A 27,746-nucleotide genomic window follows, 5' to 3' on the forward strand; every position below is an offset into this window, starting at 1 on the left:
ACTGGCGTGGTTTCGAATCCCCGGTTGTACAAGACAAGGGGTAGGGTTGCCTGTCCAACCTCGTTGGATTACTCCAGTCCTCCGGTTTCCTCCCACTGCTAAAGACCACGTGTTAGTCCCGAAATGACCTAGTTTGTGTCGAGTGGACGTTAAGCCCCATTTCTCTCTCTCTTTTGAAAGTGTTTGGCTCCATTCATTTTGAGTAAACTTTATCTTTGGCAACATTATTCAGTTGTTGTTCTTAATTTTTAACATCTGTTTCCACCGAAAGTGATATCACCGACAAGTTGTCTTTATTTTTATTATCTTAGCACACACGCAGGAGTGTTTCCTGTAGGGGGGATCTGGAGGAAACCCACAAGGTTGAGAAGGTGTCCCTATCTCCAAGCCACATACAGTCACTCTAGGGGTCGAAACAACAACTGCAGAGGTGAATGGCCAGCCAGAGGTCAAAGCGCAACACTCTAGACCACTAGGCCAACCCATCCCCCTAAACAACATTCTATCCTTATTAGGGTTAAAAACCTCTGTATCTGGAAGTTGATGGTTATATGATGTTAATCTGTTATATTTCTTTCTTTTTTTTTTACATTTTCAATGTCACATTCATCTGTGGCAGGGAAATATTCACATATAACGGAATGGACGCAATTTGTTTGATCAGACAGCCTTTTTCTCTTGGGTTTTGAGAAAGTTTTTCTATTAAAAATTAATACACATTGTATTTTTATCAGATAATAATGAGACTCAAGGATAGAATAACAAACAGCTCCCTATTCTAGTTTTTCAATCATTCTTTCTTTTATTTTCGTCTTGAACTATTAGCTCCTGATTGATAACTGATGTATTTTTTTGGGTACAGTAGGTCAGAATTGTTCATTTTGTATGTCCTCTGGGTAAATATACCCTTTTTAACATCTGATACTGTACATGTATAGGTTAGCCATTGATCTAGTAACGCAACAATGAGAATACTTCGACTGATTGATCGATTCATTATGAATGAATGTCACTTTTTCATAGTTCCCATCATCCAGTTTATTATGTTTGGATATTAGAAAAAAGAGATGGACAGTCTTTGTCACTGCTGTTAGGCTAATTAAATCAGGCTCCATTTTGTCTACAAGGTATGAATAAAAAAATAATACATATTTCAGTGACCTTAATAATTTAATATTGGTCTGATATACTGATATAGAGAAGTCATTACAAAGGAAATAAAGAATCTTTGTCCATTTAAATTAATATATATCTTTATCTTTACACCTTTAAATTATTTTAAATTCATGGATCCCTATAATATATTTTTCATATATCTAATTTTTCACAGCTTCATCTACACTCAAATTTACTCCCATTGATTTGATTAAGAAATTAAATGAAAATGAATAGGGTTTTAATGTCTTACTGTTCTGCTCCAACTGGGATAATGAAGGCAATTGAATTAATTTAATTAAAAAGGCAAGACCAAATGTCATTGGTAGATAATCTCCCGGTTTGGATTCAATGGGATTAAAAAGAGGCCCATCAAAAGATTTTACCCAACAATTATAGGTGATGCTGGTCTGTTTATATCATCTACAGAGGATACCAAATGTTGGGAAATTTTTAATTCATCATATCTTTGTAAATGGACTGATATCCATTTTAGACCAAATTTTAACAATATTTTAGATTGCAAGGGATTCAAAATCTCTCAAGTGATGATCAGCAGCTTAAAACAAATGAAATGAAATGGGGTTTAACGTCCTACTGTTCTGCTCTGACCGGGCTAATGAAGACAGGCATTTGCCATACAGTGTGCTATGATGGAAATTTTGCCCGGACAGCGGCGCTATGGCCTACTCTTATATCAAATTCCAACTGCCAAGGGATCTTTAATGTGCATGCCAATTTGTACATGGGACTTTGGTTTTTCGACCCATCCGAACGACTATATGTTGTCCCTTGCTAGGCGCTTAGTCCTGCACCACTGACAAGGAGGAACCAGACCAGAAAATACTGATGAACTTTCTTAGCCATCGCAGGGATTGAATATGCAGCTTTAAGGTCAGATATATGTACCCATGGGGATTTGCGCGGGCTGATTGGTCTAATTCATGCAGTGTAGATCAAAAGTTAAACCTGTTATCTATGCAAGTCATGGATTTTATCCAAGGTTTGTATGTGACAAATATAAGGTTCAGTTTTCTCTCACTTCTAAAATATGATTGAAATAAAGATAGACCTATGTTAGTCCTGCAATGACTTGATTATTAAAGCACCAACTGAACTCCATTTATTTAAATTATTTGATTCCATGCTACAAGAGCACCTAGCTGTTTGATCACTTTATTTCAAGTTGTATAAGTAATGTTATGTATTACAAAAGTGCAGTGCAATATAATAACACAGCTGTGTTTACATATTATTTTTACATTTTTATTTAACGGACACCGCCAATGAATGACTTAATAAAATAACATTCTTTAGCACATAATTAATTGTTTCTTCTCTATATTGAACTTCTCAAAAACATTTTGTAGGAGACGGCATTCCATATTCCACCGTTTCCTGTATTTTCTATTAGATCGGATTTTATTATGACCCAAAACATAGCTAGTGGTAAGGAGAACATGGTCTATATATTATCCCCTGTGTTAAAGTAGGTAGTACTGCGATATACTCCAATACTTCAACATATGATTGAATATTGTCATTCATCATATTGGTAATAAATCAACGATGATGATCATTCATGTACGTCACTTAGTACAAAAATATCTTCTACTATTATAAATACAAATGATTAATGATGTTAATAATTAAAGAAACATCTTACATCAATTTGGGGGGTGGCCAAATGGTATCATGTGTGCTTATAGATCATAAGTACTGCTATCTATGCAAGTCATGGGTTTATTCCCAGATTTGTACACAAGAAGTAGAGTTGACTGCCCAACCTCTTTGGTTATCTATGGGTAGATCATAAGTACTGCTATCTATGCAAGTCATGGGTTTGTTCCCGGGCTTGTACAAGACAAGAAGTAGAGTTGACTGCCTAACCTCTTTGGTTATCTCCAGGTAAATCAATTTTCTCCCATTTTTAAAAACCACAAATAAAATACTAAATTACCACTTTCCAGGGCAGAGTGTTTGTGCAAGCTGTAGCATTTCTGTACTTATAACATAATTTCCAGTAGAGAATCGTTCAATTTGATGTTACCATTCCGATGCCTTGTAGCATAACAAAATGAAGTATTTAGGCCAAGACCGGAGAATGTGGGCTTAAGGAATGAATAGTGTTAGCCCAATTATTTACAAGCGAATCATTTACAATTTTTGAAAAAATATCATTTTTATTTTTTTCATCCTGCCCGACATAAATGTCAGTATTTTTCACACCAGGCCTTGACTTGTCGGACGTGGTGTCTGCTGAGCTGACATGGAAAGTGTTTCTAGTAGTTTGGAGGGGATGAGAAACCAAGATCCACCTTTGTAGCGTACACATTGGCACACTCATAAAAGAATCCATAGCAGTCAGAATTTGTAAAAAAATAGGCAAAAACATTACTGCCCTGGCAAAATTCTCCTATCGCCCTTGGGGGGGGGGGGGGTTGGATGGCCGAATGTTTAGCACGCGCGCTGTATCATACAGTCTGTCATTGAGTCAACTGGCGGGGTTTTGATTCCCCAGTTGTACGTGACAAGGAGTAGGGTCACCTGTCCAACCTCGTGGGTTTTCTCTGTGTCCTCCGGTTTCCTCCCACTGCTAAAGACCCCTACGCGCAAGCGAATTATTGAAATAAAATTGAACCATGTGTTAGTCCCGAAATGACCTAGTTTGTGTCAAGTGGACGTTAAACTCCATTTCTCTCTCTCTCTCTCCTATCGCCCTTTACACATGTTACCATAGAAATAATATTTTTACCCAATGTTTGTCGCAAAATGGTCAAAGTATCGTGTTAACGAGACATTAAACCTGGCCATTTCCTTCCATTCCATATAAATTAAATATAAGAAAAGATTTACAGATGAGAATGTTACACATGGATGAAGGTTAATTTTTTATCCTGGGTATTCTAAACATTGTTATAATCAGGGATGCGGAACGCTATGTTATTCATGATTATATTATAATACTTATGTTGGTAAGCGTAAAACCATATTTATCATAATAAACAGAGGCTAAACATTTGACAAATATTTCTACAATCTTTAGTCTATAGGATAGAGCACCTATGCGATTTATCCACAAGGAATTTGTAAATCAATGTTTTACCTGAACTTTAGCCTTTATTCAATACACATCCATAGTGCTGTTGTCCGGGCAAAAATTTCCCTCATAGCACACTGTACGGTGTATGCACATCTTTATTAGCCCAGTTGGAGCAGAATAGTAGGAGGTAAATTCCATTTCATTTCATTACATGTACAATAAGATTAATGTAAGCAGTGGACAGATCCTAACTAATAGTCAAATAAACTTCTTCAACAAAGAACAGTGTCTAATCATTCGGATGGAATGAAAAACTGAAGTCCTATGTATGTACACGTTGATCACAGTAGATGGAAACGCTGCTGTCCGTGCTAGATTTCACTCATAACACACTGCATGGTGTATATGCCCGTCTTCATTAGCCCGGCTGGTGCAGAAATGTTGGAGGTTCATTTGTTTCAATCCATTCTCTTTGATTTGTTTTATTAGATTAGGGAACCACGGTGGTTAACTGAGTAAGACAGTGGCTCTTTAGCCTCGAAGTCACGGGTTTGCTCCCGGTGTTGGCCGAGTCAGCTCTCCGGGATTTTTCCCTGTTGGTGGGGCAGGATGGAGGGCCTAACAAGGACAGTTGTCTAGTTGCTAGAATGGGATGAAAAACTAAGGTCCTATGTACACATAGGCATACATGTAAAAGATCCCTTGGCAGTTGGAATTCGATATAAGAGTAGGCCATATTGCCGCCGTCTATGCAAATTTCCCTCATAGCACTGCACTGTTTGGCATTTATTCGTCTTCATTGGCCTAGTCGGAGCAGAACAGTAGGATGTTAAAACCTATTTCATTTCATTTCATTTATTAGGTTATATATGGTATATGTTACCTGTAAGTATGATTTATAGATTCTATCAAATATATGAGAAATACTCTGTCAGGTGATAGGGGTGACTTTGTGCCTCTAAATTGACATAAGGAATTACAAGGAATTGAGGATAGCTCTTGGACAGGTGCAACTCAAATTTTTCTAAATACTGATACAAGTAGCTATCATTATTATTGTGAGAAATTGAGCACCAAAATTTTTTCTAAAAGATTGATTCGCATAGCTGTCTGCGTACCTATAGTATTCATTTGCTACAATACAGAAACAATCAGATTTTTTAATATAAACAACATTTTATATAAAATGGATGAAATATGATCAGGGAACAGGCCTATATCACCCCTCTCCTCAGGGAAGTAACGCCCACTTAACACAAACTAGGTTGTTTCAGGACTAACACATGGTACAATTTTATTTCAACAAATCAGCAACCCGTAGGGGTGTCTTTAGCAGTGGGAAGAAACATATGAAAATTCTCTGTTAATCTGTTGAAATGAAATGGGATGTAACATCCTACTGTTCTGCTCTGACAGGGCCAATGAAGACAGACCTTCATTCTGTTGAAGAATTCTAATACAATATATGGTATAAGTGATAATTTACTCATATTTATTGTTGTTATAAAGTTGGGGGTCACGGTGGCTAAGTGATGCAGGACGGAGAAGGGCCTTACAAGAACAGCTGTCTAGTCATTCAAATGGGACAAAAAACCAAGGTCCCGTGTACAGATTGGCGTGCACATAAAAGACCCTTTGACAGTTGGAAAACGATATAAGAGTAAGCCATAGTGCTGCGGTCTGGGCAAAATTTCCCTCATAGCACACTGTATGGTGTATGCCTGTCTTCATTAGCCCAGTTTGGAGCAGACAGTAGGACGTTAAACCCATGAAGTTGTTAATTCTACGGGGGTACCTGGAAGGGCTAATTAAGATGTTTTATGAGTACGTTTTATATGGCGCATTGGTTTTAGTATCATTTGAATGGCTAAAAGCTTTTAGCCATTTAGACAATAAATTTTGATAGCTTCTAAATCAATCTGTGAAATTGTTTGCATCATTTCAAATGTTCAAAAAGATTAAAGATGACTGACTTCCATCTGATTGTAAATGTTCAACCAACAGTTAAGGCCAAAACAAAGTTTTGGACCACATTCATTTAAAACGTAAGCCAACATCTTACTCACAGAATCACCGCGGCTCCTTCAGTCCATAGAGATTAAAATGTATAGTCTTAGCAAAAAGCATCAACTATTATGTAAATCGATCAATCCTAGCATATAGTACGACCACCTTAAATTCATGTCACCTTCTAATGATTTCATGACATCATCAATTTTTACCTTTGAATGTCAGTCAGCTCCTGAAGAGTAACTGATTTCTATCCATGAGCAAGATTACATCTAACCTAGGTTTTTGGATTTAATTTACTTGTCTAGACTCTAGATTACGATTACCAAACACATTTCTAATGATTTCACGACATCATCATTTTTGCTCTTAGAATGTCAGTCAGCTACTTCAGAATAACTGCTTTCAATCAATGAACAAGATGATATCAAATGATCTAACTTAGATTTAATTTAATTATCAAGATTACGATCTAAAAAATACCTTTCAGCTCTTATTTGACTATTAGCCGCCTAGTGCATTTAGGCTGATACCCCCAGTTAAACAAATTTGCTGAATTCATATCCTTGTTCATTTTATAAAGAAATTTAAAATTTAAATATTATTTAAAAAATTTGTTTGTGGTAAGATGCAATTTACTTATGTACCCAAAAACCTTTGTGATAAGATCTGAAACATATGACTTCAGGCTACACCCCCTCCAATTAGTTTATTATCTTTGATGTGTATATTATTATAGATTCAGTTGTTGTGATTTATTGTATGATTTCTATAGTCATTATTTAATATTGTTGTATAGATTCTACAAATAGATAGCAGAACTATATAATATACAGTATGTATGGTTGGATTCATCATTGATCATGATTTGATAAAGATACCTGTAAGAGTATTGAAACGTTGCATGTAATAAACCAAGAAGTAGTTAATTCATAAAGTTGTATTATTATGGATGGTTAAAAATAATTCAAATGACTTTGGTTGGTATATACACTGGAGATAATGAGGGGGGGGGGCATTTCGTCGTCCTCTGTATATGACATAAATAAACCCAGCACCACCTGGGTGAAATCCATTTATTAGCCTCTTGTTAATCCAATTAAATCAGCTGTGTGAAGTCCCAACCAAATGGCACGTATATTTTTGTTTTCTTTTTCACTATATCGAACGCCTGTGTTTAAGGAAGCTAGATTAAGAGATCCAAAAGCACTTTCTGCTTTCTATAAGACCAAGTGTTAACAAATTTAAGCCAATGATATTTAAAACTATATAATTACATTGATGTTTCTGTAAAAATAAATTGTGATTATTTAAAGCTCCTGAGTAATGGTTATATATAGAGTTTAATAACATACACAATCAAATCTAATAATATTGAAAAAAACAGAATGTTTTGGTCCCGGGATAATGCAAATTGATTAAATCCAACCTATGTTATGGTCATTTGAAGTTTCCTTTATTGGTTTCTATTGATTTCATATTGGCATGTTGGATGGCTGAATAGTTTAAAATGTGTGCTTTTGTTCATAAGGTCTGTTATTGAGTCAAGTGGCATGGTTTCAATTCCCCACTTGTACGTGACAAGGAAAAGGGTTGTCTGTCCAATCGTATGTGAACAATCAGGCTTGTACCTTTAAACAAAATAAAAATCATACTCTAAATGATTAATCCAGCATGTCAGTAATACAAGCAATCCAAACATAATCTTTATTAAATATCCAATCCTTTAGATCTTTTAGATTCCACCATGTGATTTATGATGCATATATGTTTACTTTTTGATATAGAATATCGGCATTGATCTTTTTATATTGACTAGTAATTATTCATTGTCAGCCTTTTTACATTCTTTCCCAAGCCATAACCGGTTGAATTATTGGTAATAAAAATATGCTACAAGATATATTAATATAATGCCAAATATCGCAAGAAATTTGAAGATCGTTCCTCAGACATGTTTGAAAAATAGATTAATACCGTAATCCAATGTAAAAAAAAAATGATTTTCAAAACTCATAATCAAGAGCTTCAAAACATATTTCTAATACTGAATTATAAACTATGCATGGACATATAACTAATGGAACTATTCTTGGTACAATCAATAATTAGTTAGGATTATAAATGACTTATGAGCACAATCAGTAGAGTTGGGTGAGACAAGATCATCAGTCAGTCGGTTGGTTGAGACAAGTTCATCAGTCGGTTGGTTGAGACAAGTTCATCAGTCAGGGGGTTGGGTGAGACAAGATCATCAGTCAGTAGAGTTGGGTGTGACCAGATCATCAGTCAGTGGGTTGGGTGAGACAGGATCACCAGTTAGTGCAGGGGTTGGATGAGAAAAGATCACCAATTAGTGGATGAGATAAGCCATTTATATTTAGTACACAGACCTAGAACACCAGTACATAGTTTGAGTGAGACAATAGAATCAATATATATACTGTATCATAATTCATGTTTTCATACATGTTTATCCTATATAGTCTATGGTACTTAGTATAAACAAATCAACAAGTTTGGTTTTGTATAAACACATTTTATTTGCATAGAAACATGGACATATTTTTTTTGTAAAGACACATGGACATTTTTGGTTTGTATGCACACATGGACAAGTTTATGGACACTTTTGGGCTTGTATAGACCCATGGACATTTTTGGATTAAAAATTTGAATAAATACTTTGTATTAAGAGCTCAAATTTTGAATAAAGAATAAAGGGATTCTTCTCTATTTCAGCATTTTTGTCACCAAAAGCAAATGCCACCAATAAAAATGGAAATAAAAAAGGTGATGGAACATTGCTCAATGACAGTTTATCATCACCAACAAGAGATGGCCATGTTAATCCTGCTTTTAATGATACTTCAGCAGATTTATCTACCATGGAAGAAGGTAAGAAACCATTTGTATTTATTGTAGGCTATCAGTTTATTTCATATCAGTATTTTATCTGAAATATCCTAAACCTGCCTAAAACAAAATAAAACTGGTCATCAATTGACCATTATGTTGCATTTTAAGTAGGAGACCACACCAGATGTCATTAAAGTCAAGGAGTTCCACCAGAATGATGACTTTATTATATATAGAGAGACAGAGAGAGAGAAATGGGGTTTAACGTCCACTCGACACAAACAAGGTCATTTCGGGACTAACACATGGTTTAATTTTATTTCAATAATTCGCTTGTGCGTAGGGGTCTTTAGCAGTGTGAGGAAACCAGAGGACCCGGAGAAAACCCACGAGGTTGGACAGGCGACCCTACTCCTTGCCACGTACAACCGGGGATTCGAAACCCAGGAGTTGACTCAATGACAGACTTTATGGTACAGCGCGCACGTGCTAACCATTCAGCCCCCCCCCCCTGTATTATATAAGTTCTGTTACAAGTGGTAAGGGGGGAATGGTTGAATGGTCTAAGGTGTGTGCTTTAGATGATAAGGTCTGTCATGAGTAAAGTGACATGGTTTCAATCCCACACCAGGTTATTTCCGGTCCTCTGGTTTTCTCCTACTGTCAAACGACTAATTGAAACAAAATTGTGTTAGTCCCAAAATAACCTAGTTTGTGTTCATTGTACATTAAACCCTCCTCTCTCTTGGAGAATTTATCTGCCTGTCAATTTTCATGCCATAAAATTATAATTTGAAGGAATTTAGCCTTAAAAGTACATTTAAATAAAGATCTTCTTGTAAAAAATATTCAGCCATAATTTTGGAGGGCCTAACAAGGACAGCTGTCTAGTCGCCCAGAATGAACAAAAAACTGAGGTCCTGTGTAAGCCCTACACATTTGCGTTCACATAAAAGATCCCTTGGCAGTTTGAATTCAATATAAGAGTAGGTGCCACTGTCTGGGCAAAATTTCCCTCATAGCACACTGTATTGGGTATGCTCATCTTTTTTAGCCCTGTTGGAGCAGAACAGTAGGATGTTAAACCCCATTTCACTTCAGCCATAATTTAAAGGTGTATTTAGTTTGCAATTAGAAAATAAAAAGTCGGTGAATAAATGTAATGTTATATATATCACTGATTGACGTAAATCTAAAACATGATCTGGAAGGATTTGTAGACTTGATAAATTAAGTAGATTTGGAGAAACAGGATACATTTAACTTTGACCAGTTTAAACTACAAGATATTGTTTACAATTAGTCTAAAATTAGACACCATCACTTTTACTACCTGTTAAAGGTAGATCCATTTAATGTAAGGTCAGTTAGGTCAAGTCAGGTGAATTTTTTGAATAGTAATGAGGTAAAGGAGACTAAGCTGGAATTTTAATTGTTATCAAAGTTCAAGGTCTTGCTATATGTCAATCAGAATTAAGAAGCTATTCATGATAAAGAAGCTTTTTGTAGGCTTCCAGTGAGTTTGAGTATCGAGGAAACTGTCCACAAGATGCAAAATTGCAACAACTGGAATGATAACAACAAAGTTACATTGTTTTTTCTGTCTCAGATAACATATATTGAACTAGAAATCAATAGGTGGTGGGTAACCCTCCCAGACTTCTCTCATAAAGTGAATAGTTTCGTTCTGTTTGAACTCATTATACTTAAGTGAGATTGTGAGGCTGTTCCCTTTATATAGTCGTCTGTGACCAGAGCACAAACTGAGTCTCGGGTGGACTGGCGCAGTTCTGTATCACCGGAGCAACTGCTTCCGTTATTGGTGAACAGAGAGATGGCTAAAGAATTGCCATTATTAAAATGCTTATTTCGTAGACTCTAAAACTCCCAACCCTTTTATCATGTAATTTATAGACTTTCGGGCCAGACACAATAAAAAGTAAGTAGCATAAAAAAACATACTGGTTCAAAAAGTAGTCGTAACAAACACCATATTGGTCTAAATATTATTAAAATTGATCATTCCTAATATAATATAAATTATGGCCATCTAAAGTTAATATTGCTTTCTATGGGTTTTGCCATTTTTATTGTTACATAATATCTGAAGGATTATTCATTTTGATGCATATTTATTGCCCAGGTAAGCTTATGTGACAGGATATCGCTGTTGGGGATCAAACTCCAGGCATGGATTTCATACACCTTTAAATTAGTCAGTGAGCCAAATGGGATTCCTCACGACCAAGCCAGTAGGCAGTATATTTAATCTCGGGAGACAGAACAATCACACAGTGTATTATACCCCTTATATTTGGAGCTGGCTCGCTAGTCTGGAGGTCGCGGTGTTGGTCGCGAAAGTTCATAAGGATTTTCCAGTGTGGTTTCTCCTTGTCAGTGGTGCAGGACGGAGGGACTGACAAGGACAGCTGTCTAGTCATTGCTGTAAGGATGGCATGTAAAAGATCCCTTGGCAGTTGGAATTCGAAATAAGAACAGGCTGTAATGCCGCTGTTTGGGCAAAATTTCCCACATAACACACTGTATGGTGTAAGCCCATCTTCTTTAGCCCAGTTGGAGTAGAGCAGTAGGACATTAAACCCCATTTCCTTTCATTTTATTTCCCCTTATACATGTATTTACATCCCTAATGCACTTTAAATCACCCGTCAAAATACAACTGGTGGGTGTATATTTACATCCCTACTACACTTTAAATCACCCATCAAAATACAACTGGTGGGTGTATATTTACATCCCTACTACACTTTAAATCACCCATCAAAATACAACTGGTGGGTTACATCCCTACTGCACTTTAAATCACCCATCAAAATACAAGTTAGGGTTTTTGAGTACTTGTATTGTATATAATGTATGCGTATCATCTTGCTTTACAAAAATAAAGACTAAGGTCACTTTTGTTGTACTGTACATGTAGCTAAAAATAATAAAGTACCGAGCCAAACTTCAACACCAGTACATGTCCATAATCAAAGTAATTTACAAGTAAATATAAAATGATGAAAATATGATTTGTAATATAAATTTCAAAGCTTAGCTTTTTCAAGCCATGTCCATTATCTCTATTAAAAAAAAAAAAGAAAATAAAAGGTAAAAAAAATAAAATGCTTTAAAATATAAATTTTTAAGATTTTTTCAAGCTATGTTTTTATTTTTATGCAACAAATTAGAGTAGAGTTTCATGTTATTGATATAATGATAAATCTTCTGTCATATTTAAATCTTATAATTACATTTCTAATAATAGGATAATATTTTCTTATGGAAGCAGTTAATACGATTGAAATTTGAGCACAACTCTTCAAATTTTTGAATTACAATCAATTTTAATGTATCCATACATCATTTCAACATATAAAAAACTCCATACATTAATTTCAGTGTATTGCTTATCTGTCAGTGGGCTTTCATTTTCGTCATTTTTTCCAGTCTTAATTGACTCACTAGCAGTAAAATTGATTGGCTACAGATCATACCTGTCAGAAACTGACATGCCATGAAATTACAATTTTAAAGAATTCAACCTTAAAGGAGCTAAATAGCTAATATTTTAGACCTAGAAATTGACATAAATGGGTCGCAAGGCGTATAATGATGTAATATAAATGTATATAAACCGATTTACATTCAATCGTTTTCATTTCTACTCTTAATTTCAAATCAGTTATGTTCGGTGATATATGCCATAAGACTAAATCGGATGGCAATCTCTAGTGTCTGGTTATTCCAGTCTATACCGATTACCAATAGTATTTATGGTGCATGCTCTCCAGATAAGAATATGGCGACACCGTTTGACATGACTTGTGGAGTATGTCTAGCCTCGATCTTCGTGTCCCTTGTTACAAATGGCACTGAAACGCATTATGGTACACAATTCGTGTACCAGTGGTAAGTGTTTATTTTGTCTTAAATATTGGATATCAGAAGCCCATCTTTTCCCATTAAGATCAAAACATCAATGTTGATTTAAATTGACAAATAATTCGTGTTTTCAATGTCAAATTTATAGTTTTCATGTTTAAGATTACTTAAAAAATTTTAGATATTGAGATAATGCTAAAATGTTCATATTAAAATAAAATATGTTCAAAACGGTATCTGTTCTTGCTATAATAGTTAAAATATAGATAATGAAAAATGAATATATTGAAAATTTAATTCATATTACTTAATTGTGGGCGAGGTTATGACTGTTTGATTCTTGAAGATGTAGCGTAGTTTGTTTATTATCATAGCAATGGTACTTGACAAATGGGACTAAATCTCGATTATCCATTTTATCGTTAAGTTTTTAATCCATTTAAATCTTTGCCATTTGATGGTCAAGAGTGTTGATTATAGGCTTGCCATGTGAATTCTAAATAATAATTTATGTAACGTTTGAAACCAAGAGAAAAGCCTGCAATAGGTAGATTTAGCGCTTACATATATAATGCATCTTTAATCTGCTGGCAAAATGTTGAAGCAAAAAATAAGATTATAGTGTCAGACAGATTACCTAAATATACTAAAGGGAATACATCTTTTAAAAACTGTGGTTCGAGACTAACTTATCATAGATTTGACAGTACAATTATATATTTATATAAGAGGAAGTTTTTCTACAAATGACATACATGTACTATAAACTTGGATAATGTTGAACACCTGCGAGGAATTTGTGAAATCTTTGTTAAGAATAAATTACTTACTGGACCATTTCATGAATTCGGTCAGGAGATGTATAAATTCACCTCAAAACTGTTGAGGTAATTAGTATGTATGGATTTAGAAAATTGGGTACACACACTTTTAATGTTTATTCTTGAGATTAAACAAATTCTTACTGAATAAAAATAATTTGTTAGATGAGAATAAATTATTTTTTTTGGATTGTGATACAAAAATGTGAATACCGTAATAGATGACTTTTAATTTGATGTTGAGAAGGGTTCATTTAGATATTCAGCTTGAAGAGAAGGGTTCATTAAGATATACAGCTTTAAGGGAAAAGTGCATTTAGATATTCAGCTTCAAGAGAAGGGTTCATTCAGATATCAGCTTCAAGAGAAGGGTTCATTCAGATATTCAGCTTTAAGGGAAGAGTTTATTCAGATATTTAGCTTAAGAAAAAGGTTTATTTACATATTCAGCTTTATGAGACAAGTTCATTAAGATATTCAGCTTTAAGAGAGAAGTTCATTTAGATATTCAGCTTTATGAGAAGAGCTCATTTAGATATTCAGCTTTAAGAGGAAAGTTCATTTAGATATTCAACTTTAAGAGAATATATAAAAAAGGAATATATTAAAAACCGTTATTCTGAGCGAAGTTATAAGTGTTTGAAGTTTTGATAAAATTAGTGTAGTCTCAATTTTCATTGCTACGTAAATAAACAAAGTCTTGATTATTCATTTTAAACTAAATAGTGATCATGTTTCAATCCATTAAAAATCATGACCATCCAATATTCTAGAGAGTTGATTATGTCGTGTGAATAAATGTCCAATTAACATGCAGTATGCAAGAATTAAATCTGCCTATTGCAGGTTTTTTCTTTAGGCCTTAAATGTTATTTAATTATTAATTAGACATTAATTAAATTTCTTTAGGCCTTAAATGTTATTTAATTATTAATTAGACATTAATTAAATTACCAAGACCATAAATAACTCTCGATGCCTGAGATATTAAGTGGATTCAAATACATTTTCTGATGGATGCGATTACCGTAAAAATGGATAATTGAGACTTTTGTTTATTATCGTAACAGTGGTAGTAATGACGATCGAGGCTAGCCTATAATTCTGTCGCTAATATCTAGGCCCAGATTGATGTAATTTAACTGAAATTTTCAGCACATTCTCTTTTCACTATCTAGTTTTGAACTAACATAGCGAGAACTGTCAGCTCTTTATCTAATCTTTCCTAATGCTGCTTTAATAGATATATGCATTCTATCCCACTTCTATTTATGCTCAGTATTCATATTTACAACGTGATAAAAGAAAACTTATACTACATGCTTGAAATGCCTAGTGCTGACATGTGAAATGATTTACTATTGAAATTCTTTAACAGGATTTATAAAGATGAGATTTTATAAGTAAGTATTTTAATTCTTTTGAAATCATCAGGGTTGGTTTCAAAAGACGATACTAAAAATAGATTTAATAATCGCCATGAAATAACTAAAATATCATTGGCCTGCGTGACAAAACAATTAGAGTACAGGAGGTTATATAGGTTATACATATGGTTTTGGATTCCTTGACAGGTAAAAAAATATCAACAACATTTATACATCACATCAAAATAGTGAATAAAAGTGTCTGTCATATTTCCATTAGGAGTCTTTTAGAGGCTGACATATTACATCTACATACCAAAATATTTATTGTTTGAAATTGCATATATTTATTAAAGTCTTGCTTGCTAACAATGGAAAACAATATTTATTCTATTTAGATTAATAGTTTGTTAATTTTGTGGAGTTATTTTGTTATAGAAGCCATGATGACTCAGTAAGTGTCTAGTCATTCAGACTGGATAAAAAAAACAACAACAGAGGTCCTGTTGTATACGTTGGCATGCACATAAAAGTATCCTTCACAGCTGGAACTTTGACTCACTAACCTGCACAGACGTAGGAGGCCAATCTCAGCTGGAATGAGCTGAGGCTATTTGTCCGAATATTTTCTTCATTAACTAAAACAAGTTTTCCACAAATGTTATTACGAGAGGTCTTAAGTATTATAGTATTCAAACAGCAAACCGCAAGCGATTTTATTTTACAATTATATTTCAATGATATACATGTATGGTCTCATTCTCTGATGTTTGTGCCCGAAAAACGTAAATACATTGCTTGAAACATGGATGGTTCACCGAATCTGGGGGAGCTTCAGATCCTCCCAGTCACCCTAGCTCCTATGCCTCTGCTAACCTGGAGGTCCAAGGTTTAATCTAGTGGTGTCTGAGAAAGTTCCTCCGAATTTTCCAGTCCGGTTTCTTATTGTCAGCAGTAGCGGATTATCAGTGAGGCTGATGAGGCTGCAGCCTCAGGCCCAAAGATTTTGTAAAAAATCTTTTTTTAGACTTGTCTGATACGATTAAAAACACATAGACAATGAATGTTAGGGGGGTGGGTTTAGGCCCAACGGGAATCAACATAAGCCCTGACCCGAAATTAATTAGGCCCACGCCATTTTAAATAGGCCCTATTTAAAAACTAAATAGGTCATCAAGCAACTGCCGCCTCAGGCCTTGGTGGAGCTTAATCCGCCACTGATTGTCAGTGGTGCAGGATGGATGTCCTTGCAAGGATAAGTGTCTATTTGTTTGGATGGGAGCACATTAAAGATCCCCTGATATAAGAATAGGCCGTAACACCGCTGTCAGGGCATATTTTCAAACACAGCACACTAGTAGCAGATGCCTGTCTTCATTAGGCCTGATTGATGCGGGAAAGGAAAAGTAAAACTTTAAAGGACATTTGGCTCTATTCTTTAGGTCTAAAAGCACATGTAATTCAAAATTCAAACATACATAAAGTGATTTATATTTAATTTTTAAAAAAATTATTTTAACTTCTAATCAGTTATTTTCGGCGAAATACGTTAACAATACAAATTGAAAGACAGTTATTTACGCCTGCTGAGTCCATTCTACACGTTTTTTTTTTTATTAATATTTTGTTATTTGTGATTATAAAATGTTCATTGTGTTTTAAATATTGGATATTAGGATCCCACACATTCATGTTTTTAATTTTGAATATTATGAAAAATATTTAGTTAAGAGGTTTAGCTTCTTTAAACCCCATTTCACTTTATTTAAGCATTTAGTATTTTTGCATAACTGAACAGAAATTGTTTCTCATACAAATTAACAGCAGACTCTGTGTTTTTTTATATCTTACAACACCATCACACGATGTTGTAACTTCACTTGAAAAAAGAAAACTTCCAAGAAATTCCCCCGAGAGTTGATTATCATTTTGACTCCATGTTTAATCACAGGTGTCTTGCTGACGTTAGAGATCAGTACATTCTAAACTTTAATAATAAGAGAGTTTTTAACTTGTGCATGGCCTAAGGGGCTTGTTGATTCAATTTATAATAAAATCTAGAAAGAATTCATTAAATGAATAATTTGTTAGTTTGTGGGATCGTGCTGTTTGGGTGAATCGTAGCATATGATCAGATCTGACATCCACAGTATAAACATCGCCAGTTAATAAAACCACTCAAAATATTTCATTCTACGCATGAATAACCCTTCACTTTATGGAACAAGGTTGAAATAGTTTCACCTATTGTTATAAAAACTGTATAATAATTCTTCAAGTCGATCGGGACAATCCCACGTTTGGACGACAAGGTTGGAAAAATAGGTAAAGGATTGTTACACATTGAACAATAAGTGAATAACAGTATTGTCTTCTGTAAATAGGAAAAGCCTTAAGACTTTATTAAGCCTGCGTTTATTTGTAAAGAGGCCCATCAATATATAATGTGAAGTACTTGGTATGTCATTTGGACGGTCGTTTTTTTTTTTTTTTCCTTTTCTTTTGTTAGATGCTGATAATGTTGTTATAATTATAAGCTGCCACATTATAACAAGGTAAAAAAGATGCTATGAGTGTTTAGATTAGAGATTAATTGTTTCCCTTTGTCTTAAAGGGGCTAAATCGCTAACATTTGGGACCTAGAAATTGACATATAATACTGTAATATGAATGTATATAAACTGATTTACATTCAATGGTTTCCGTTTTTACTCAAATTTCAAATCAGTTATGTTTGGCAAAATAAGCCAGCAGTCTCAAGCGAGTGCAAATTTCTAGCGTCTGGTTATTCCAGTCTACATACGCCGTTTGATTTGGTGCAATGTGTCTAGCCTTGTCCCTTGAGTCTCTTGATACAACTGGGGCTGAAGCGCACTATGGTACACGATTCGTGTACCAATGGTAAAATGTTTATTTTGTCTTAAATATTGGATATCAAAAGCCCATCTTTTCCCGGTAAGATCACAACATGAATGTTGATTTAATTTGACAAATAAATCGTGTTTTCAATGTTGAAGATTTTGGATGATATTGAGTTAGAGACTTAGCTACTTTAAGGCATTTTGTTAGAGATTAATTGTTTCCCTTTGTCTTAAGGCATTTTGTTAGAGATTAATTGTTTCTGTGTCTTAAAGCATTTTGTTAGAGATTAATTGTTTCTCATAGTATTGTCTTGTTAGCCATTTTTTCTGCATTTTCTTTCACTTAATAAAATGTCTTTAAATAAAAGTGAAATGTCATGTCATGACAATATTAATTTGCATGTCAAGGATATTAATTATAACATGTTTTGAATGTTGGATTACATATTTAGAATTTAATTCCATAAATCTGATTTATGACTTTCAATTTCATAAGTTTGTCACTCTTGGGAGTTCTCATTTATTTTTTTATAAATCAAGGATAACAATGTGTTAACGTTTGCACATTGAAAGAGATGGTTGGGTAAAGTTATTACTATTTATTAAAGGGGCTTTATTGAAGATTAGATAAAGAGCTGGCAGTGCTCAGTATAATAGTTAAAAACTGGATAATGTAGAGGGAATATGCTGAAAATTTCAGTCAAATAGCCCCACTCTGAATTGAGATATTAGCCATTGAATTTTAGGCCTAGCCTCGATCATCATTACTAAAGTCGGTACAATAAAAAACATAGTCTTGATTATCCATTTTTGGATTTAATCATCAATGAGCATTGAGCAGCAGATGGGATTCAATTCCAGTGAAAATCCGACCCATAAGATGGCATAGCGATCGAGTTGGTTAAGGTTAAATGGCTTCTGACTTAAATCTAGGTCATACGGAGAGAAGAGAAGTCACCTTACTATACATCAGGGTTATGTATTTGTTTATGTGTTTATTTTGACGTGTTTGTTTATTACCAGCACCACATAAATCTTGTAAAAAAAAAACCTAATGGGACAACTCTGTTAGTTATAAATGAACATTTATTACATGTATTATCTTTCACGGATTTCAAATTAGAGGGAGTCGTGGTGACTCAGTGAGTAAACTCGCTGTCTGGACAAAGTTTCCCTCATAGCACACTGTATGACGTATGCCCTTCTTCATTTGCCCATTTGGAACAGAACAATAGGATGTTAAACCTAATTTCATTTCATTTCTTGAAATTCTAATCTTTTTAGTTTCTAGTAATAATCTTTAGTTTTATGCACTGCTCATACAAATAGTTACCCATGCTTTTCGAATTTGAATATTTGAGGAATGTACATGTATATTTACCAGGTAGACCTAGAAGTTAAATTCTTACATTGACAATACAAATACCACACCTACTAGATCTAAATTAAGGTAATCATGCAGGTACAAAAAATACCTGAAATGAAAGCCAAATTCAACACGTGAAATTCACTCTGCACATCAAATGATAAACCGTTTCGACATGTGTGGCAGTTACAAAGTGTCTAATTCATAATAATCGAATTGTAAATTTTATTCAATTGTTCAAGTGAAGACTAAGCCCCCACACCCTGCACCTTCAGATTTTTCTGTTCAGTGCACTCCATTAATATGTAAAAACATGGTTTAATAACATGTTCAGTACAATTCTATGTGTTTTGAAATAACCAAATTATGAAAGTATTTTGAGGTGACAAGTATTTTGGTAACTTGATATTTTAATCTTAAACTGTGATCTTTATAAATAGATACTAAAGATGTTAGTCTAGAGTTACAGATTAACTAATTCTCTGGATGAGTAATTTTACAGCCAATTTATGCTTATTTAATTTGTCAGTTAACTGTCATTGTGTAATTACCCATGTCGTTTAGTGAAGGTCCATGTACTCAAAATGGTGTAAATGAATTTAATTGACTTGTCTTCAGGAGCAATAAAACTCAATTTGTTATCTTGGTCCTGTAATTACCGTAATCTAGTAAATAAAATTAATTGACTCAACTTCAGGAGCAATAAAACTCAACTCTTGTCTTGGTTCTGTAATTACCGTAATCTGGTAAAAAAAAATATATTGACTCATCTTGAGGAGCAATAAAACTCAACTTGTTATCTTGGTTCTGTAATTACCGTAATCTGGTAAAAAAAAAAAAAAAAAAACAATGCCAAAACTCAATTTTTTTTTATCTTGGTTCTGTAATTACTGTAATCTGGTAAATAAAATAAAATTGACTCATCTTGAGGAGAAATAAAACTCAATTGGTTATCTTTGTTCTGTATTTACTGTAATCTAGTAAATAAATATGGTTTTCTAACTGGCACATACTTATAGATATATTAAAATCCCTTTGTTGACAATACAGGTACTTGTATTGATAACGGTTGGAGTAATAATTTGAAATATTAATATAAAAGCAAAGAGTATAAAGAATATATAGTGCTTTGAAGGTTGAGGCTGCTATACAAAAAGTTTTTTATTTTAACTTTGCCAGCTAGATCAGCAAAAACTCTTAAAAAATGAGCTCTTTGCGCTTTTAATATATGTTGACAGATTTTAATCAAAATTTAGTTGGTCGAGAAAGTTCATCAGGATTGTCCAGTGTAGTTCCTCATTGTCAGTGGTGCAGGATTGAGGGCCTGGCAACGAACAATGTATAGTCGTTTGGATGGTACGAAAAACCAAGGTCCTGTGTACACATTGGCATGCACATAAAGATCCCTTGGCAGTTGGAATTTGATATAAGAGTAGGCCATAGCATCGCTGTTCAGGCAAAATTTCCCTCATAGCTCCCTGTATGGCTGTGTCTGTCTTCATTAGCCCAGTTGGAGCAGAAAAGTAAGACATTTTAATAAATCCTGTTTCATTTCTTGGTTAAATATTAAAAAGCAATTCAAGTACATTTTTAGACAAATTCAGCAGTGAAGAATAAGATATTGTCCAAAAAAAAAAGAACTATTTATATTGCCAACTTTTAAGGTTGTTTGTTAAAAGAATAATTGTTGTATTGTGTAAATCATAGGTAGATATAATGTATACCAGGATTGTCTATTAGTTTACTTATTCTATGTTTCCTATTGACTATCATTGAATCGGTAGGGATCATTTTACTCTGTAATATTGACAGACGAGCTCTTGTCAATATCTATCTATACATACTTATCATAGGTATTTTATCTCTTATACTTACTCAAGGTTTATATAGTCAAAAGTATATGTATATATTGGTGAACACATTTATTTAAAGGGGTGGTTTCACGGTTTTAGCTTTCCAGATTTTAAGTCTTGTTAAGGTTTAGTTTTCATTTCTACCATAGGTCTTTTGAAATAATATAATAGGTCAGTTTTGGAGAATTTCACCTGTCCTTATTTGAGTGAGAGACAGACAGACCATGAAATTTCAGATATATAGTAACATAAAATACAGACCCAGAGTTCCAGAGAAAATCTGTGCTTTCGGACAGCCGACCCTATTTTATGTACAAGTCTTGGATTGAAACCACGACACTTGACTCAATGACAGATCGTTTAATCAAAGCATACGCCTGTATGCTAATCCAGCACACTGATGCAGACATTTTTAACTTACTATTTATAAGTCATAAACATTTTCTCTCATGGTTTTCTTACTGTATACCATATGCAATTTTGGCATTTACTAATACTTTGTTTATCACAAAAAAAGAATGCCTAGCCCTTTAAAAGTATCGCATTCTAGGTCAACTTGATTTGAGCAATGTAACTACTCTTAAATATAAGGTCAAATTCCTTACCTGGACCCATCTCCTTAAGGTATTCAGGCTATTTTTATTATTTTTTTCAATATATTTTCTTTATTAAGTTATATCAGTCTACCATTATAGAGAGGTAATAAAACAGCTGTTTTCAAATAATAATAAAACTTTTTCAATCTTTTCAAGTGGTTTCTATGATTGTGCACTTAGCCTTTCTTAATATACAAGATGACAACCTGTTATATCAAAGCTGGTGTGAATGCACTCTGCATTCAGATAAGTTGATCATTTCATTTGGATCACATCTGTCGGATCATTCATTTGATTTAAAGGCACAACGTCAAAAATATGTACTGTAGTTTATTTTTTCTAGTTTTTGCATTGTAATCCTTAACATCAGATATTAATCAGTCACAGACCATAAATGGTTCTCTTCTGCTAGACCATACACGGTTCTCTTCTCCTAGACCACACATGTGTCTCCTAGACCCTACATGTTTCTCCTAGACCACACATGTGTCTCCTATACCATACATGGTTCTCCTAGACCACACATGTGTCTCCTAGACCATACATGTTTCTCCTAGACCATATATGGTTCTCCTAGACCACACGTGTCTCCTATACCATACATGATTCTCCTAGACCACACATGTGTCTCCTAGACCATACATGGTTTTCCTAGACCATACATGTTTCCCCAAACCCATACATTTGTCTCCCAGACCATACATGGATCTCCTAGACCACACATGTCTCCCAAACCATACATTTGTCTCCTAGACCATACATGGTTTTCCTAGGCCATACATGTTTCCCCAAACCCATACATTTGTCTCCCAGACCATACATGGATCTCCTAGACCACACATGTCTCCCAAACCATACATTTGTCTCTCATTCCATACATGGTTCTCCCACACTGTACATGTGTCTACATCATCCTACCATTCCACAAAAAAACATCTTTATCATCTGTCATGGCTTTCTATTTATTTTAATCAAAAAGATGTTAATTAATTAAAATATTTGTGTAATAAGGAATATATTTTTTTTCTAGGATTATCTGGTTTTGACTCACCTGATGGTAAAAAGGTATGTACTTCTTCTCTTTCTTCTTCTCAATTCCATAATTTCTGAATTGTTTCTCAGGGCTGTCTGATTTTAATATCAATATCAGATGATAATAAAATTCTATAGTATATAAGCTGAAAAGAAGTACATTCAAGCATCCAGCTATCTGACTCCCATACAAAAATCAATTTGATGCTTATTGAAATAGTGTATATAAAAAAAAAATAAAACTCACAGCATGCTTTTGATATATTTTGAATTCTCAAATTTTTACTGTTATTTTTCATCATGCACAGAAACCTTAAACCTTTTTTTATTTATGGTATGGTATCATGTGTCAATACCACTATGTCAGTAAGGGGTACATATAATTTCTGTATTGGCATAAGAAATAAAATCAATATACAACAACCTATCATTAAGTATCAACAAAAAAACTGTGTTGGGGGCTATATATTTATATAGTACTTATCAGGTTCTAAGAGTGCACTAATCTGTAGTTTAAAGATTTTTTAGAGGGTAGCAATCTTTGAAAATGGAGTGGGATCAAATATAATGCTAGTTTTACAGCATATAAATTTTCTGATGGGTGCCAAAACAATTTTGGTGAATTTGGTTGAGTTGGAACGATGATTCAATTACATCCTTTAGTCAAAACTACTATACAAGGTTAGAACTAATGTAAATTTCTGATAAACTTTAATAGTTCTGTTTGTATTTTCAGTCAACGCCTGGTAAAAATGGAAATCAGAAAACTTGGTCATCATTACCTAGAAATGATTTCTCCTCACCATTTACTAGACAAGGTTCATGTGGATCCCTGGATGATAACTATCTCCATACTGTAAGTAGTACTGGGATAATTGTGGTTTATTCTTTGAACGGCATTTAGTAATTTGGACATAATAAAATAAAAAGTGTGTTATTTGATTATTTTGGTTTAATAAGATTTATTTGTGGTTATTTTGGGTTTATATCAGCACTGTTAATATGTTTAGTCCTTAATAATGGTTCTACGGTAAAAACAGACTTGATAAAACAAAATGGATGCTTGAAAGGAGGAAGAGGGACATGTGCCTTTTTTCTGGCTTCAAATTTTATGAAAATTATTATTTAGACATTTATTAATGTGACAAGCTCATAATCATTGGATGGCTTGGGTATCTATGCTAAGCCAAAATTTCCGAAAATGCACGACATCCCTCACTGAGACTGCTGATAAAAGTAATTTATTAAAAGTAATACAGATGTAATAAAAATTTAAATGCATCCTCTGTCTGGAACACGATAAAGGTAGCCATCCATGATTTAGCTCAGAATAAAGTAATTTGACAGTACTTTTGAATATATTCATTTTTCATTATCTATTTTTGAATCATCATTATTGCAACGATCATTATTGCAACGACGGCCAGCTCTTTCTTGAAATCTCGCATGAATCCTCTTTAATTCTTTTTCGATTCCATCAGGTTTGTTCAGTTTATAAAAGAACCATATATTGAGGACATTACTTCATATTTTCAACAACCCAGTTAACTGAGCACTATCTAATATTATTTGCATGATACAATATTTATAATGCTATTTTTAATATTTCTGATTATTTATGCCTGAATTGTTAAACAACAGCTTTCATTTTATTTCTTCTTTTTTATATTGGTTAATAATTTATTTAATCTCTAGCAGGATTTAAATTCTGATACTGACAACATATGATGGATCATTTATATTTTGACATCAACTTTAAAAAAATTATTTAGAATCAAAATTGGGAGCAATTTTGTCAATTAGTTTTTTCTTTCTAAAACTCTGTAACACCTGATGTCTAACCCTGATGTTCTCTAATCAGCTAATCAGACAGATTCTGAAGTTTAGCTCAAACTTGATTAAACATTATTGATTTTGGTTAAAACATATGCTACATGCCTTAATTTCTGTCCAATCATTGACAGTGTTTATCATAGAACAGATGTGGGTTGAATGTAGGAAAAGGTAAATTTCAGAATCGTCATCTAAAATTATTGCCTTTAAATGTCAAAATGAGTGATAAGTTAATGATTTCAAGTATCAGAATCAAAAAAGTCCATGACAAAATTATTTATTTATTATTTATTTATTATATTCTACTGGTCTTTCAGGATGATCATATTCATAAATCGGTATTTGTATATTTATTCTCTCATAAGCTTGTAGATAGGCTGGTAATTCTCTCGCTGTAATTAGATATTGAGAATAATTTTTGGAGATATTCCTTTGAAAATACTAACAAATCAGAGGGGAAAATATCCTGCATCATTATCATGATCACTTTCATCACCATCATCCCTCTAACACAAACTAAATATAAATATGGTATTAAAATGGATCTAGAGTTGCTGGTAGCATTAACAATATAAGCTTCATGCATTTTGCTTTCTAATCAATTTTTTTTCTTTTTTTTGGTTATAAAAAGAATAGGTTGCAGTTCTTTTGTCAAGAAATTAGATATCTCTTATTGAATTATAACCCACATATGATTGTTACAAAAGACAAAAAATACATCTCTTGTACAGAGTAATGTATACTGTTCTTCTTGCAGATTCTATAGACTATAATTTGTATATTTCTAACCCAAAATAACCTGGATGGGTAATTTGAGCATGCAGAATTTAATAGGTTATACAGTGGTGGATTTAGTGAATCCCTACTTTGGGATTGGTTTCAAACAACAGGACATACCAGTTATTTTAAAAGAGGATGTAGATAAAAATATTTTAGACAGGCAATTGCGACTTAAATGACCTAAACCTCTAGCTCAATATAAACCATAATGTTGATCGACATTAAAAAAATGAATTAGCCACAGTAATACAGGACATTACGTCCTATGCAGATCAGTGCTCCTTGGGTTTTACATCAAGTTGATGTATGGGAAACTTCACTGCAAACATATTTTCAGAAGTTCAAAGAAAGTAAACAGTTCTTATACACATGCAGTCTCGAAAGATATACAGGATGAAAATTCTGCTGCTAGAGCAGAAATCTTCCCTCATGGCCTCTATCTGTAGAAAACCAAAGTAGTGTGACCTTAATTTTGTAATGTTAATTTGAGAGAGGGTTGGAGGGGGGGGGGAGAGAAATGGGGTATGATCAACACAGACTGGGTCATTTCAGGACTAACATGGTACAATTTATTTCAATAATTGGCTTGCATGGAAGGGTCTTTGACAGTAGGAGGAAGCCAGATGACTTGGAGAAAAGCCATTAGGTTAGGCAGGCAACCCTACTCCTTGTCACGTACAGTGGTGGGATTGAAACCTTGCCACTTGACTAAATTGCAGACCTTATAATCTAAAATGCATGCAAAGGTCACTAAGACCTAGCAGAAAATATAACTTCAGCCTCTTCTTTTCGATTCTAGACCAAAATGACCATGCAAAAGGGGAAAGAGAAAGATATATTAATAGAAGAAACTTTATTCTTGTGTCCTGTGTCACATTGGATGTGTCATGAGAGCTACCACCCTTACATCATATTTGATGTGTCATGAGAGCTACCACCCTTACATCACATTTCATGTCATGAGAGCTACCTCCTTTACATCACATTTGATGTGTCATGAGAGCTACCACCCTTACATCACATTTGATGTGTCATAATATCTACCACCCTAACATCACATTTGATGTGTCATGAGAGCTACCTCCTTTACATCACATTTAATGTGTCATGAGAGCTACAACCCTTACATCACATTGGATGTGTCATGAGAGTTACCTCCCTTACATAACATTTGATGTGTCATGAGAGCTACCACCCTTACATCACATTTGATGTGACATAAGAGCTACCACCCTTACATAACATTTGATGTGCCATGAGAGTTTCCACCCTTACATCACATTTGATGTGTCCTGAGAGAGCTACGTCCTTTACCTCACATTTGATGTATGCCTATCATAGATCGATCAATTCAATATTTAATCTTTACTCAGTTCAATTAGATCTGCCGCCATATTAAATTTATGTATTAGAAATACCGGTACATGTCTTCATTATGCAGTTTCATTAGATAATATGAAACTAGATTAGATCGAAGGAAAACGACAAAAATATTTCAATAACCTTTAATGACATTTTCTTAACATAGATTCCTATATATTTCGTCTATTATAAATTTAGATGTATAGACATTTTTATAGATATTTTAAACCCTGAGATAGTCAATGAGATACGCAATGAATAAAGAAAGTAAATAGAATATATGTAAGCTAACATTTAAGAATAACAATGTGAACATACATGTGATTTATAAAAGTCTACATATAGATCGACATTAGATGTGTTCCCATTGAACTGGATTCAAATATAGTTTTGTTAATGGGTGTATTGACTCTATTCCTTCGAACCTTAAAATAGACGAAAATGAATATATATTACATATTCATGTAATATGAATATAAAGTGATTTACATGTATATTCAATTTTTAACACGTTTATTGTAATTTATAATCAATTATGTTCGGTGAAATACAAAAGACATGTTTACATAATGGTGTATATAATGTTATATATATCTAGGGATGTATAATATGCATTAAAATTAATTATGTCACACTTGATTTATTCAGGCAGTTGTATGATATTGTAGATTTTAAAAATTAATGAAAAAAAATTGAATTCTATAGTTATTATCTTTCAATGCTCTGATATAATGTAGTATTGGGGACTAAGAATACTGCTACCACCAAGTTTAAATATAATACAACGGCAAAATAAAATTGGAAATTGAATTAAGAAATATGAGGTCCTGCTGAATTTGTTTGCCACTGCCTTGTGAAATTCTCTCTTATATTGACCATGTATATAAGCAATGTAAAAAACGGAGACTCCTTTCACAAAG

The 27,746-nt window shown here is 33.6% G+C and overlaps 1 protein-coding gene across 2 annotated transcripts in view; it reads left to right on the top strand.

Moving 5' to 3' along the window:
- Positions 1-27,746, top strand: part of LOC126820349 (uncharacterized) — a 49,136-nt gene that overhangs the window by 13,763 nt on the left and 7,627 nt on the right. The window contains exons 2-5 of one of the 2 annotated variants that reach the window (XM_050548244.2): positions 8,951-9,106; positions 22,850-22,884; positions 23,588-23,707; positions 25,002-25,022. In XM_050548244.2, coding sequence (XP_050404201.1) covers positions 8,951-9,106; positions 22,850-22,884; positions 23,588-23,707; positions 25,002-25,022 — 332 coding nt within the window. The remainder of the gene's footprint in view (positions 1-8,950; positions 9,107-22,849; positions 22,885-23,587; positions 23,708-25,001; positions 25,023-27,746) is intronic. The other variant, XM_050548245.2, reaches the window with a different exon arrangement.

Source organism: Patella vulgata, chromosome 5 (assembly GCF_932274485.2).
Source record: "Patella vulgata chromosome 5, xgPatVulg1.2, whole genome shotgun sequence".
Lineage (NCBI taxonomy): Eukaryota > Metazoa > Mollusca > Gastropoda > Patellidae > Patella > Patella vulgata.